Genomic DNA, 14,070 nt, shown 5'->3' on the forward strand with positions numbered 1-14,070 from the left:
CCCAAGCGAGTCAATAAATGGCCAACCAGAACATTGGACAACGGCAGACCAGGAGAACGCTGCACTGGACTGTAGCATCCCCCACCATGAACTGGTGCGCTAACGCCTTTCCAGGGCCCGTGATTGGCCAATGAGGAAAATTCCTGTCAAAGTCAATTGACCGCACAGGGAACCCCGCAGCAGCTTGTCACCACCGCCCTGGAAATCCAAAAAGTTTTGGACGGCAGTATGGAAATGTGGCGGGGCAGCAAGCTCAATACAAAATTCTGCCCTCCCGGCCGCCGACCACAACTTTCTCTTCTCGTTTTCTTTTGTTATCCAGAAGAGCTGCCAAACTCCAGAGCATGACGACCGCTACTTGAACGACGACGACTCTTCTGGTATCACTCAAAACCACTTCTTTCTCATCCCACTGCTGCCCTCTGACGGCACAAGAGCTCTCCACCCCCCTGAACCCCAGCTCCCCACCATCCCAGGGACTCTCCTGTCTTTTCGCCGCGTCCTCCGTCCTCCGTTCTCGGTCAAAAGTCATCATCCTCCTCCTTCTCACACGTTCGCTCCCCAATTCCTTCCCTTCTTCCTCCTACGACCAAACAATCCCTCTTCTCAAACACGATGGAGGCCAAACTTTACGCCCCCGCCACGGCGCCCCTCACCTCTTCCGAGAAGCTCGTCACTCTTGAGCTTCAAGATGGTGTGGTCTACCAAGGCTACAGCTTTGGTGCCCCCAAGAGCATTGCCGGTGAACTGGTGTTCCAGACCGGCATGGTTGGATATCCCGAGTCGGTGACAGACCCATCCTACCGCGGCCAGATTCTGGTCATCACATTCCCGCTGGTCGGCAACTACGGCGTCCCCTCGAGGGAAACAATGTGCGAGCTTCTGAAGGATCTTCCTGCCCACTTCGAAAGCCACCAGATTCACATCGCCGGTCTCGTCGTGGCCACCTATGCTGGCGAAGACTACTCCCACTACCTCGCCACATCCTCATTGGGCGCATGGCTCAAGGAGGAGGGCATCCCCGCCATGTATGGCGTTGACACCAGAGCGCTCACAAAGCGCATTCGTGAGGAGGGTAGCATGCTCGGTCGCATGCTGTTGCAAAACGACAGCCTCGCCGACCTGGCGGCTCTTAACAAGGCCGGCCAGGACTGGAGGCCATATTTCGAGCAACTCGAATGGGTTGATCCCAACAAGAAGAATCTCGTAGCGGAGGGTGAGTTTAGGAGAGACCTTAAGTCAGCCTCATGCTCACCATCTCTTAGTGTCCATCAAGAAGCCCAAGCTCTACAGCCCCCCATCGGCTTCGGCCCTCAAGCACTCTACCGGCCGGTCGATTCGTATCCTCTGTCTCGACGTCGGTATGAAGTACAACCAGCTCAGATGCTTCCTCAAGCGTGGCGTTGAGGTTCTCGTTTGCCCTTGGGACTACGATTTCTCCAAGGAGGAATACGATGGTCTCTTCATCTCCAACGGTCCTGGTGATCCCGCTGTGATGAAGGATACTGTGAAGCACATCTCTGCCGCCCTTGCTGAGAACAAAACGCCCATCTTTGGTATCTGCTTGGGACACCAGCTTCTTGCCCGCGCTTCTGGTGCGCAGACAGTCAAGCTGAAGTTCGGTAACCGCGGTCACAACATCCCCTGCACGAGCATGGTGACTGGCAAATGCCACATCACTTCCCAGAACCACGGTTATGCCGTTGATGCTGCTACCCTTCCCACTGGCTGGCAGGAGCTCTTCGTGAACGCCAACGACGGCAGCAACGAGGGTATCATGCACGTCGACAAGCCCCACTTCAGTGTTCAGTTCCATCCCGAGAGCACCCCCGGCCCTCGCGACACCGAGTTCCTCTTTGATGTCTTCATTCAGACCGTCGTCAAGGCGTCCGAGGACAACAGTGTGCTTCAGAAACCTGTCCACTTTCCCGGCGGTACTGTCGAGGAGAACAACAAGCTGCACCCCCGTGTGTCGGTCAAGAAGGTTCTTGTTCTTGGCAGTGGTGGTCTCAGCATTGGCCAGGCTGGCGAGTTCGACTACTCTGGCAGTCAGGCTATCAAGGCGTTGAAGGAGGAGGGCATCTACACCGTCCTCATCAACCCCAACATTGCCACCATTCAGACCTCCAAGGGTCTTGCGGACAAGGTCTACTTCCTTCCCGTCAATGCTGAGTTTGTTCGCAAGGTCATCATTCACGAGAAGCCTGATGCCATCTACTGCACTTTCGGTGGCCAGACTGCTTTGTCGGTTGGTATCCAGCTCAAGGATGAGTTTGAATCTCTTGGTGTCAAGGTTCTCGGTACCCCCATCGACACCATCATCACCACTGAGGATCGTGAGCTCTTTGCCCGCAGCATGGACTCCATCGGCGAGAAGTGCGCAAAGTCTGCCTCAGCCAACAACCTCGAGGAGGCTATGCACGTCGTCAAGGACATTGGCTTCCCCGTCATTGTTCGTGCGGCCTACGCCCTTGGTGGCCTTGGCAGTGGTTTTGCCAACAACGAAGATGAGCTTCGTGAACTGTGCAGCAAGGCCTTTGCTGCCAGTCCTCAGGTTCTCATCGAGCGCAGTATGAAGGGCTGGAAGGAGGTCGAGTACGAAGTCGTCAGAGATTGCCAGGACAACTGCATCACTGTCTGCAACATGGAGAACTTTGATCCCCTTGGTATCCACACCGGTGATTCCATCGTTGTGGCTCCTTCTCAGACTCTCTCGGACGAGGACTACAACATGCTTCGCACCACCGCTGTCAACGTCATTCGCCACCTTGGTGTTGTGGGCGAGTGCAACATTCAATACGCCCTGAACCCCTTCTCCAAGGAGTACTGCATCATTGAAGTCAACGCCAGACTGTCGAGATCCTCTGCTCTCGCCTCCAAGGCTACCGGCTACCCCCTTGCCTTCATTGCTGCGAAGTTGGGTCTTGGCATCCCTCTCAAGGACATCAAGAACTCGGTCACCAAGGTCACCTGTGCCTGCTTCGAGCCTTCTCTTGACTATGTCGTGGTCAAGATGCCTCGTTGGGACTTGAAGAAGTTCAACCGTGTTTCCTCCCAGCTCGGATCTTCCATGAAGAGTGTTGGTGAGGTCATGAGCATTGGTAGAACATTCGAAGAAGCGATCCAGAAGGCCATTCGCTCTATTGACTTCCACAACTTGGGTTTCAACAAGACCGAGAGCGCTTTGATCTCGCTGGATGACGAGTTGCAGACCCCCTCTGACCAGCGTCTGTTTGCCATTGCCAATGCCATGTACAATGGCTACTCGGTGAAACGCATCTGGGAGCTCACCCAGATCGACAAGTGGTTCCTCGACCGTCTCATGGGCTTGATTGACTATGCCAAGCACATGGAAGGTCTGAAGGGCCAGTCTCTCAACGCCAACACCCTGCTTCGCGCCAAGCAACTCGGCTTCTCTGATCGCCAGATTGCCAACTTTGTCGGTTCTTCTGAACTGCTGGTCCGTGATGTGCGCACCAAGGCCGGAATCACCCCATTCGTGAAGCAGATCGACACTGTCGCCGCCGAGTTCCCCGCCTACACCAACTACCTCTATACCACCTACAATGCCAGCGAGCACGACATCGCCTTCAACGACCGCGGCGTCATGGTCCTTGGCTCTGGTGTTTACCGTATTGGCTCCTCAGTCGAGTTCGACTGGTGCTCAGTGAGAGCTATCCGCACATTGATGGAGTCGGGTATCAAGACAATCATGATGAATTGTAAGTTTACACTTTCGTTTCTCTCTCTCCTCTCCCATATGTTTTGAGGCCTTTGGACTATGTTTCAAGGCTTTTGGGCTATATTTCAAGGCCTTCTCGACTATCTCTGAAGGCGTCTCGGCTATCTTTCAAGGCCTATCGACGGTCTTTCAAGGCCTATCGATTTTCATTCGAGGCCTCTGGACTATCTTGGAAGACCTATTTTATGTTTTCAAAGGCTTTGAAAGATAGCCGAGAGGCCTTGAAAGATAGTCTGGAGGCGTGTTGGCTATCTTCAAAGGCCTTATCCCCGAGTGGCACTCGGTATATGTTTTGTCAACGGCGTCCCGGTTTTCAGTCTTCACACATCCTCTCAACCACTTTGACACCTTCCCGCACCCTTCCAAGAGCTTTAGTACTAATATTTTGACCGAAAGGCAATCCAGAGACCGTAAGCACTGATTTTGACGAAGCCGACAGGCTTTATTTTGAGGCCACCACTGTGAGTTTCGACCCCCGAGACTGTTTACTCGACCCCCTGAGAATCTTTTTTCTCAAACCCCTGAGAACTTCTTGACCCTCTGAGGACCTCGCTCATAACGAATACTGACAATTCTACAGATGGAGACTGTGCTCGACGTCTATGAAGTTGAAAACTCCCAGGGCGTTCTAGGCGCCATGGGTGGCCAAGGGCCCAACAACATTGCCCTGCCCCTGTTCAGAGCTGGTGTCAAGATGCTCGGTACCTCGCCTGAGATGATTGATTCTGCCGAGAACCGGTACAAATTCTCGCGTATGCTGGACCGCATTGGTGTCGATCAGCCTACCTGGAAGGAACTCACGAGCTTCGAGGAGGCCAAGGCTTTCTGTACCAAGGTCACTTACCCAGTGCTGGTCCGCCCCTCGTATGTTCTTTCTGGGGCTGCCATGAACACCGTCTACTCTGAGGGTGATCTCGAGTCCTACTTGAAGCAGGCCACCGCTGTGTCTCCCGAGCACCCTGTCGTCATCACCAAGTACATCGAGAACGCAAAGGAGATCGAGATGGACGCCGTGGCCAAGAACGGCAAGGTTGTTGGTCACTTTATTTCTGAGCACGTCGAGAACGCTGGTGTTCACTCCGGAGATGCCACTCTGGTTCTTCCTCCCCAGGACCTCGAGCCCACTACCATTCAGCGCATCGAGGACGCCACCCGCAAGATTGCTGATGCTCTCAACATCACTGGTCCCCTCAATATTCAGTTCATTGCCAAGGACAACGACATCAAAGTCATTGAGTGCAACGTTCGCGCGTCTCGCTCCTTCCCCTTCGTCTCCAAGGTCATGGGAGTGGATCTCATTGAGATGGCCACCAAGGCAATCATGGATGTTCCTTTCGAGGAGTATCCCAAGATCGATCGCACTGTTGACTCGGTTGCTGTCAAGGTCCCTCAGTTCAGTTTCTCGCGCCTGTCTGGTGCTGATCCTGTGCTGGGTGTCGAGATGGCCTCCACTGGTGAGGTCGCTTGCTTTGGCTCCGACAAGTATGAGGCTTACCTGAAGGGTCTCATGTCCACTGGCTTCAAGATCCCCAAGAAGAACATTCTGCTGTCTCTTGGTTCTTACAATGACAAGCTGGAACTTCTTCCCTCGGTTAAGAAGCTTGAGGAAATGGGCTACACCCTCTTTGCCACAGCAGGAACCTCCGACTTCCTGGCATCTCACGGAGTCAAGGCGCAGTACCTTGAGGTCCTTGGCAAGTCTGAACAGGAGGCTCAGAGAAGCGAGTACTCGCTGGTTGACCATCTGTCGAACAACAAGATCGACTTGTACATCAACTTGCCATCCAGCAACAGATACAGGCGCCCGGCCAGCTACGTGAGCAAGGGCTACCTCACTCGTCGTCTGGCTGTTGACTACCAAGTTCCTTTGGTTACCAATGTCAAGAATGCCAAGATCCTGATCGAGGCTATCGCCAGGCATTTTGAGCTGGAGGTCGGCATCACCGATTATCAGACCAGCCACCGTACTGTTCAGCTGCCTGGCCTGGTCAACATCGCCGCCTATGTGCCCGGTCTGGCTGTTAGGGACAGCGGGGATCTCCAGAGTGTCACCAAGGCTTCGATTGCTGCCGGATTCAGCATGATTCGCGTCATGCCCCTTGGAGAGGGTGAAGGCAACTCGATCACAGAGGCAAAGTCCCTCAAGATCGCCCAGCAGAACAGCAAGCGTGGTGGCTATTGCGACTTCAACTTCTCCGTCACCGCTACCTCTGACAATGCTGACAAAATCAGCCTTCTGGCCGGTGAAGTTGGCTCTCTGTTCATTCCTTTCAACCACATGTCCGGAAAGAACATCAGCAAGGTTGCTGCAGTCCAAGCACACTTTGATGCCTGGCCAACTCACAAGCCCATCATCACGGATGCTCGCACCACCGACTTGGCCTCCATCTTGCTGCTTGCCAGCCTCCACAACCGCCGCATTCACGTCACCGCTGTCACCACCAAGGACGACATCAGATTGATTGCTCTTTGCAAGGCAAAACAGATGAATGTCACGTGCGATGTGTCCATTTATTCCCTGTATCTGTCCCAGGATGACTATCCTGACTGCAGCTTCCTCCCCACTGCCAGGGACCAGGCTGCTTTGTGGCAGCACCTTGCCACCATCGACGTCTTCTCTATTGGAAGCCTGCCCTACCAGCTCGCTCAAAAATGGGGGAAGCCAACTGATGCCACTGTTGGCATCGCCGATGCACTCCCCCTCCTCTTGACCTCGGTTGTCGAGGGCAAGCTCACTATTGAGGATATCATGACACGTCTCCATGACAAGCCCAAGGAGATCTTTGAGCTCCACGACCAGATTGGCACCACTTTGGAGGTCGAGGTTGGCCGCACCTACACCGTCCCTGAGACCGGGCCCTGGTCTCCCTTCGCTGGGAAGGTTCTGAAGGGTGCTGTTCAGCGTGTGACATTCCAGGATCAGGTCGCATGCCTCGATGGCGTCGCCGTGGAAGGTTCCCCAAAGGGCAAGGACATGTCTACTCACGGAGCCATGCCTGCCATCGCCACCATCACCTCTCCTGCCTTGAAGCCACTTAGCCAAGCGTTGTCCCCGTTGCCAGACTCGAGACTCCTTGCCTCTCCTGCCCGTGGCCCCTTCACAAACAAGTTGCAGCAGCTTCTTTCCATGGATTCCCCATTCAGGAAGAAGCATGTTCTTTCCGTGACATCCTACAGCAGGCAGGACCTGCACCATCTCTTCGACGTTGCTGAGGAGATTCGCAACCGCGTCGACCGCCAGGGTGTCCTTGACATTCTTCGCGGACGCCTGCTCGCCACCCTCTTCTACGAGCCGTCTACTCGCACCTCTGCCTCTTTCGATGCCGCCATGCAGCGTCTTGGCGGCCGCACCATTGCCATTACCACCTCGACTTCGTCGGTTCAGAAGGGTGAAACTCTCCATGACACGTTGAGGACGCTTGCCTGCTACGCAGACGCTGTCGTCCTCCGCCATCCTGATGAGAACTGCCTTGAGGTTGCCCCGATCATCCCTGTTCCCATCATCAACGGCGGTAACGGAAGCAAGGAGCACCCCACTCAAGCCTTCCTTGATCTCTTCACCATCCGCGAGGAATTTGGCTCCATGAAAGACTTGACCATCACCTTTGTTGGTGATCTCTTGCACGGAAGACCCGTCCACTCCCTTGTGTACCTCCTCAAGCACTACCGCGCCAACAACGTCAAGGTCAATCTGGTTTCCCCCAAGTCTCTGGCCTTACCGAAGGATATCTATAGGGACCTCAAGGAAGCTGGCCAGATTCTCTTTGAGAGTGAGAGCCTTACTCCCCAGATCTTGGAGTCCACCGACGTGCTGTACGTCACCCGCGTGCAAAAGGAGCGCTTCGAGGATCTCGCCGAATACGACAGAGTCAAGAACTCTTATCGCATCGACCAGAGCACTCTCCGTAACACAAAGCCCAGCATGCGCGTGATGCATCCTCTTCCCAGAAACGAGGAGGTTGCTGAGGAGGTTGACTTTGACCAGAGAGCCGCGTACTTCAGACAGGTGAGCACCCCCCCTTTTTCTTTCTCGTTCCTGAATAAACACTGACATACGACAACAGATGAAGCACGGTCTCCACTGCCGCATGGCTTTGCTCGCTCTTATTCTTTCTTAGAAGGAGTCGAGTTGATCATGACATCTATGGAATGGCGTTTGCTTTTTGTTCATTTTCTTTCAATAGTTATTATATATGGGACGGATGGGAAAAAGGATATGGATGGGAAAACTGGAAGGCATGTTGATTTTTGCGTTCTATTTGCTTTTCGAGTCAGTGGTATCTACGATAGATAGATCCTAGACCAAACGACTCTCCTGGACCGAGAACGACCTTGGAACCCTTTTTTTTCTTCTGGTAGCATTTTCTTTGTTTGATGATATCTCATGACTTTGTATGAGTGATACCCTTTTGCATTGGGATGGCGTATGTATAGGTATGTTTTATGCACATGTATTTGGGTTGCATGTAGAGGCGTATGTGCGTTTGGGTTGGGTTTGGGGTGCTTTGTATTTACTGTATTTATATGTATCATTAGATATGTCCATAATTGGATAACAATTCAATAATCTGCTTTTTTGTGTTGTGTTGTGTCCTCTTTTTGTCCAGTGTTGTGATGATGGATGGGATGGTATCGAGTGTAAGAACATACAGAATCTCAGCACGAGAATCGTCCTCTCTCTGAATCATCTCCTGTTCCACCCGTCTGCGCGATGTCAGAAGAAAGCTAGGTGGAGTGAGGGCTCCTTTGATCAGATTGCGGCTTGATTATGTTTTGTTTCGTTTTGTTCTACCTGTTATGCATACATTCTACCGATAATTGAAGTAGATGAGAATTAGGTATGTTACTCTTAGATGCCGCCACCACTCCGATCCACGCTCACGTAGAGGTCTCCCGCCTTCCTCCGCGCCGACTCGTTCTCCCTGGTGCGGGAGGAGGAGACTTGCTGGACGGCGAGGGCTGTGAGGGTTAGGGCTAGGGTTGCGGCTGCTAGGCGGGGGTTGCGGCTGTGAAAAGGGGCGTGTTAGTCAATGCTGGCAAAGGAATTGAAACTGTGAGAGGGGAGAGAGGGGTTTGGTGTAAAGACATAGAGCAATTTGATGACGTGGGGTAAGACTTTGCTGTGGTTGACAGGAGAGGTGAAGTTGAACGCGCGACTTCCGAATCGGGAGAGATAAGATGAGATAAGATGGGACATACCTCACGCCGCGCTTCATGGCGGGGGAAGAAGTAGTGGGGGTGGTGGTAGCTGCGGCAGCTTGACGGATGGGAGTGTGGGAGGGCATTGTGATATGTGATGGAGTTTTGGGGGGTGAGCTATCAAGATGTTGAAGTTGTTGGAGAGGTATGGTAGGTAGGTATGAAGTATGAAGGCGGTGAAGTAGACGGATGCGATGATGTTATGTTAAGAGTAGCGTGACGGATATAGCAACAAAGATCTTCAACGGGACAGAAGGTAAATAGTGATGCTTCTCTAGATAACGGAATTGTTTTGCGAAAGGAGGAAGACAGAAAAGATCAAAACCCCTTGATCTGTTACTTTCTTTACTTTTGAGCTGCCCCAAACGTTCGAGGCCCGGTTCCTAGGGGGGCAACAGTGGCATGCGACCAGGTGCATTGCATGAAGCTAACTAGTCGGTGTTAGTGTGCTGCTGCGTAGCAGTGTTGCTGCCCCGCGATAAGATTGGCAGGGTGAGCTTGGCTGCCGGTGTTGGTTACCTAAGGTGGCGCACTGTACGGTTTTGATATCCGTCAGAGCACGGTGTTTTTATTTTGTTAAGGGTGAGGTTGAAGGTGGTAGGTTAGGTGCGGGGCATTGGGATGATGATGACATGACATGACTCGGAGGTTACCGTGTTTCTGGGTTGGGGACTTTCTGCTTTTGGCGGGAATGTCGCAGATGTTATGCAAGGAGGGGAAAGTCGGGTTGTTTGGGGTTACACTGGGCTGATTGGCGATGAGGGCGGCGGTCATGGCGAGGATGTCATGGGAATCAGAGAGGGAGAGTTTTTGGGCGAGGAGGAGTGACGTTAGAGTTGAAATGACGTCCAACATTGAAGGTTTGGATGGTGTACGTTTTGACGGTTGACAAGAGGTGAGGGGCTGTCAAGTTGAAGGTCAACAGCTATTGTTTGCATGGCAGTGGTGGTCAAGCAGTGATGTCTGATGATGAGACATGTCTTAGGTAGTGAATTTTGAATGGCCATCATAATCTTGGAACTTCAAATTCCATTGTCTACTGGAACATCAATCTTTCAAGAGTTCATTGAACCACTTTGGTGTTGGCGTTGCAGATGCATCAACACGTGGATGTGTCAGTCAATTTACGCGCAATGATTGGTCAAGAAGCTAGTATCAGTGGAGAGGTCTTCCACGCCTTGACCTATATTCTTCAACATCAGCAAGCCTCGTCAGAGTGAGGACTTGGTGTGCTGCATGGATATGGGCTTTGGGCTTGCATTTGAGGACAGTATCTGTAAGTATTTCCATTGCGACTCTTTCCGCTCCATGTTATATTGACTGACGAGCTTGGGCGGCGGCGGCAGATCAGAAGCTGGGAGCTCGACGTGCTTGATAGGGCTGTTGGGGGCTGTGTAGCATGTAGCTGCAGCTCCTCGTTGTTCGGTTGGCGAATCGAGTGAGGCGGAATATTTGTATGTTTGATGGTTAATATGTTCAAATATGACTGGCGCTGGACCCGGCTGCTGCCTGGCTGAGGCATCCTCTTTCGTTGAGCCTCCATGACGAGCAGGCCGCGAATACCCTTTCAGTGCGCATTTGAGGACAACAGGTCGCTGCAGTTTTTAGGCCATCTCAAAGCTGGAATGTCCGACCATCTTCACGTTCCCATTCCAGTTCATCCATTGTTCTTTCAGAGGAGCTCCCCCGCGCTTTCCTTTCACACCGACAACGTGGCGGGGTAATTAGGTTCCAGCTTAAACTTTGCTGACGACCGCCATCTTGATATTGACCTTCAGTTTTCCTTCGGCTCGCGAGCTCGCGTGGCATCAAACTTAGCTTGGACCAATTCCCTATCGCTTGCTGGCTCGCATCATCAACATTCGCTGCCTATCCCGTCGTACAGAAAAGCGTCATGGAGCAACAACAACTTATCGATCAACTTATCGACGACTGGGCGAGTACGCCCAGTCCACCAGCACAAGAAAATATGCCTATGGCTACTGAATCTGGATCACCAAGAGCTGTAACCTTCAGTGAGCCCCAACCGGAGCCTCCAAAACCACATCAACCCCATCCTGCGACCCGAAATGCCATGCAGCAGAACTTCATGGACATTGTGGCTACCAGATGCCACCTCGCCCCAGCCAAAGGCAAAGATACCTCCGTCTTGGCCTTCATCATCTTTCCCAAAGACTACATTGGAACCACTTGTGACGGCGGCCGATGGGGTGATTTCAAGCTCCGTATGAGCTACGGTTCGCTCATCGCTCTCAATTCTGCCAAAATCAACAACATGTTCAAACCCCGGGCCCAGGAGCGGTTCCGTCGCCGACTGGCTACTGACCTAGGTGTGAAAGACCTGCCGGAAGGTGTCAAGTATGTTCTGGACTTCACGCCTCCGGTTGAGGGAGCTGAGCTAGCAGACCTTACTGCGAAGCTCTGGCTGCCCAAGATGGTCAAATTGTGGTTTCTTGCTGGCCACTATTCGCCAGACCCAGTCCTCAAATGTTTCCAAGATACTGATTTCCGGAGCCGGCTGATGGCAGACTCTGCAGTTGGCGCCATCATGGTAATGGGGCATGATGATATTTGCAGACGTCAGAACTGTGAGTTTTGTTGCCTCGTTAGATGTGGCTTTCTTGTTGCTAATAGTGCGATTTAGGCCTTACTGATGCATCTCCGTGGGAAGTTGACAGCAGTTGCCCGGGAATTGTTCCCGATGACGAAAGTACCCCGATGTGCCACATCCCCCCTTGGCGAAGAATTGAGGATTATTGTCCCATACGGCATCGTGTCTGCATCATGCGTGTTTTGCAGGCGATCAACGGGAAGGATCTGATGCTGAATTCGGCAGTAAGAATGTGGACCGTCGCGCAAGTGGCCATCTCTCTGGAGGTTCCACAGGTCGTGGTAAGCATCAATGACCCTATCGTTGATCTTGATGGCAGGCTTACTGACTTTGCTCAGGTTGACCCGGTCACCCAATGGCTCAGTGCTCCTCCAAACACAAAGTTCACAGAAATTTGTCCCGAAAAAGCGTTTGAGCTTGCCTACGCGCTCAGAATCCCAAGTATCTTGACGGCCGCCTTCAAGATCCTGGTCAGCGAAACTGCCGTCGACTACGCCAAAGCGCTCCGGTCGCCACGTCTTCCTAAAGAAAGCTGGGTGCAGCGTCCCCGAGATGACTACGGCGACTTCCCTTCTGATCCCGTTGAATACGGCGCCCGGGCTTTTCTTGATAGGATGACGGGCAAATACAAGTTGCTCAAATCTGATGCCGTTTTCAACTATCTCCCCACCCGGATCGCTGAATGGGACCATCTCATGGCGACGAAACAAGTTATCGATCGGTATGGGCATTCTGAGGTGAAGGAGGCTTATGAGCGACTGACCAGGGGTTTGGTACATATCGTTCACGAGTACGTGGACAGAGTGATGACAGCTGAAACGCAAGGTTGCGAGATTGATGGCCTTCCGCAGAAAGTGGTGGAGTTGGTGGAGGCTCAACGACGGCATTACGTCCCCGCAAAGTCCCATTTGCCCTTGCATCTGGTGTACTCAAAACTGGATCCCTCGCAAAAGGTTCTCACGCCGTACTTGTGGAGGAGTTTGCGCGAGAAGCTCGAGACTCTTGCGGAGATGGCGAACACGAAGGTTGATGGTGATTATCTAGAGCAGCTCAGGCTCACGTTTAACAAGGAAATGTCGAGGATTCGCCATCCTGAGGCCGTGGAAATGTTGAGCGACATTGCGAGTGCTGGTGGTGGCAATCGCCAAGTCTGGACGGGGTGGTTTGACCTGTTCAAGTTCCACAGCGGGTTGCACTATGCGCTCAAGGACTTGACCACCAGGGTGCTGGGGCATCACGATGAGAACATGTTTTCGTTCTTCCTTTCGGACCACTTGCTGCTGAATATTGAGGATAGCGAGCTCAAGTACTTGCCGATATGGGCGGATGGTGGGTTAGATGATGGGTCGGGGGGTGTTTTTCAGGAGGTCATTCCCGAGGCGGAGATGGGGCCAAGTGAGCCCGGGCCGGGTTATCATACGGGGTACACGGTTGCGGGGACGGACACGGACATGGCCAGTACGGTTGGGTATGCGCCTACGATGGTGAGTAAATCTGATTTGGGGTTCGGAGAGCTGTTGTTGGATGATGCGACGGTGGCAAGGAGTGTGAGTGTTCAGCAGACTGGGGCTGGGGAGAGCGAGTGGGGTGGGATTATATCGGATAATAAGAGGAGGGTGGTGGCTGTGCCGAGTGAGATGACGAGCGAGGATCGGTTTACGGAGGGAGAGGATGGGGAGTGGAATGAGGCTATGTATGAGAGGCCGGCGGGGCATCAGGCTGTTGGGCAGGCGTTGGAGGAGTATGTGGAGGAGCCGGGGTTGGAGGGTGGCTCTCTGAAGGGGAAAGGGGTGGACGATGTCATGAGTCTGGATGATGACGATGATGACGATGGGACGTCGACGCTGGATGGGTTTGAGGATATGGATGATGTGAACTTTGGGCTTTGAACATTTAAGGGGGTTTATGTGGGGTTTTGTAATCTGAAGGAATTTTTAGGCTGGGGGATATGATTTTAAGAGCGGATCTGCTGAATATCTTTGTCTTTCCTCTGTAGGAGGGGGATGAATTCACTTGAAATAAGGGTCACGATCTTGAGCAAGGCGTTTCGGTGTTTACTGGGGCTCTACCTAAACAATGTAGATTTTGATAATTTTCATGTGAATAAATGGATATAGATGAGAGAAAAGACCATCATGGTCATTCCGATTTTTCCATCCGAGCTTTGTTAACAACAATGGCTGTCAAGCGCTGCTCAGTCTAGTAACCCCTGTCCGAGCGTGAGTAGCCGTCATGCTCAAGACGAGGTAGTGGTCGCCGTCGTTGTCGGACTCTTCGGTGCCATGGTTGCTCTCACCGTCGCTGTCCTGGTCCAACTCTTTGGTGGAAGAGCTGCTTGGATCTTCGGTACTCGAACTGCTTGACGCTTCGTCACCGGCGTCGGGCATCTCCAAGTCACTGGGGCTTGCTCTCCTCGTCACTGGTGTTGTCCGACTCTTTGTCACTGGTGGGAGGGGACGTTGAGGAGCGAGCGAGCGGGGTCACTTGCTGTATACCTAGATGATCCCAGCGTGAATAC

General features: G+C 52.8%; 3 protein-coding genes across 3 annotated transcripts; 2 read left to right on the forward strand and 1 right to left on the reverse strand.

Annotated features, from left to right (window-relative positions):
• The first annotated feature begins 207 nt into the window (after positions 1-207).
• URA2 (Carbamoyl-phosphate synthase) lies at positions 208-8,321 on the forward strand. Its single transcript, XM_062914452.1, has 5 exons — positions 208-1,216; positions 1,266-3,722; positions 4,139-4,203; positions 4,323-7,748; positions 7,807-8,321. The coding sequence occupies exons 1-5, from the start codon at positions 616-618 to the stop codon at positions 7,858-7,860; spliced, it is 6,603 nt and encodes a 2,200-aa protein (XP_062762694.1). The 5' UTR covers positions 208-615; the 3' UTR covers positions 7,861-8,321.
• QC763_606110 (uncharacterized protein) lies at positions 8,234-9,958 on the reverse strand. Its single transcript, XM_062914453.1, has 2 exons — positions 8,942-9,958; positions 8,234-8,748 (listed from the first exon to the last, which is right to left on the reverse strand). Exons 1-2 carry the CDS (start codon positions 9,025-9,027, stop codon positions 8,592-8,594), a joined length of 243 nt encoding a protein of 80 aa, XP_062762695.1. The 5' UTR covers positions 9,028-9,958; the 3' UTR covers positions 8,234-8,591.
• A 48-nt stretch (positions 9,959-10,006) lies between these two features.
• QC763_606120 (uncharacterized protein) lies at positions 10,007-13,714 on the forward strand. The gene is made up of 4 exons (XM_062914454.1): positions 10,007-10,217; positions 10,288-11,529; positions 11,586-11,833; positions 11,891-13,714. The coding sequence occupies exons 2-4, from the start codon at positions 10,836-10,838 to the stop codon at positions 13,439-13,441; spliced, it is 2,493 nt and encodes an 830-aa protein (XP_062762696.1). The 5' UTR covers positions 10,007-10,217; positions 10,288-10,835; the 3' UTR covers positions 13,442-13,714.
• Positions 13,715-14,070: the final 356 nt, after the last annotated feature.

The sequence above is a fragment of the Podospora pseudopauciseta genome, chromosome 6 (assembly GCF_035222475.1).
Source record: "Podospora pseudopauciseta strain CBS 411.78 chromosome 6, whole genome shotgun sequence".
NCBI classification, from domain to species: domain Eukaryota; kingdom Fungi; phylum Ascomycota; class Sordariomycetes; order Sordariales; family Podosporaceae; genus Podospora; species Podospora pseudopauciseta.

Bases quoted from the DNA above. Each gene is read 5' to 3' on its own strand.
- URA2 (XM_062914452.1), top strand. From the start codon at position 616: ATGGAGGCCAAACTTTACGCCCCCGCCACGGCGCCCCTCACCTCTTCC. The intron at 4,204-4,322 runs GTGAGTTTCGAC...ACAATTCTACAG, and splicing joins TTTATTTTGAGGCCACCACT to ATGGAGACTGTGCTCGACGT. The intron at 7,749-7,806 runs GTGAGCACCCCC...ATACGACAACAG, and splicing joins GAGCCGCGTACTTCAGACAG to ATGAAGCACGGTCTCCACTG.
- QC763_606110 (XM_062914453.1), bottom strand. From the start codon at position 9,027: ATGCCCTCCCACACTCCCATCCGTCAAGCTGCCGCAGCTACCACCACC. The intron at 8,749-8,941 runs GTATGTCCCATC...CCCTTTTCACAG, and splicing joins GCCATGAAGCGCGGCGTGAG to CCGCAACCCCCGCCTAGCAG.
- QC763_606120 (XM_062914454.1), top strand. From the start codon at position 10,836: ATGGAGCAACAACAACTTATCGATCAACTTATCGACGACTGGGCGAGT. The intron at 11,530-11,585 runs GTGAGTTTTGTT...AGTGCGATTTAG, and splicing joins TATTTGCAGACGTCAGAACT to GCCTTACTGATGCATCTCCG. The intron at 11,834-11,890 runs GTAAGCATCAAT...GACTTTGCTCAG, and splicing joins TGGAGGTTCCACAGGTCGTG to GTTGACCCGGTCACCCAATG.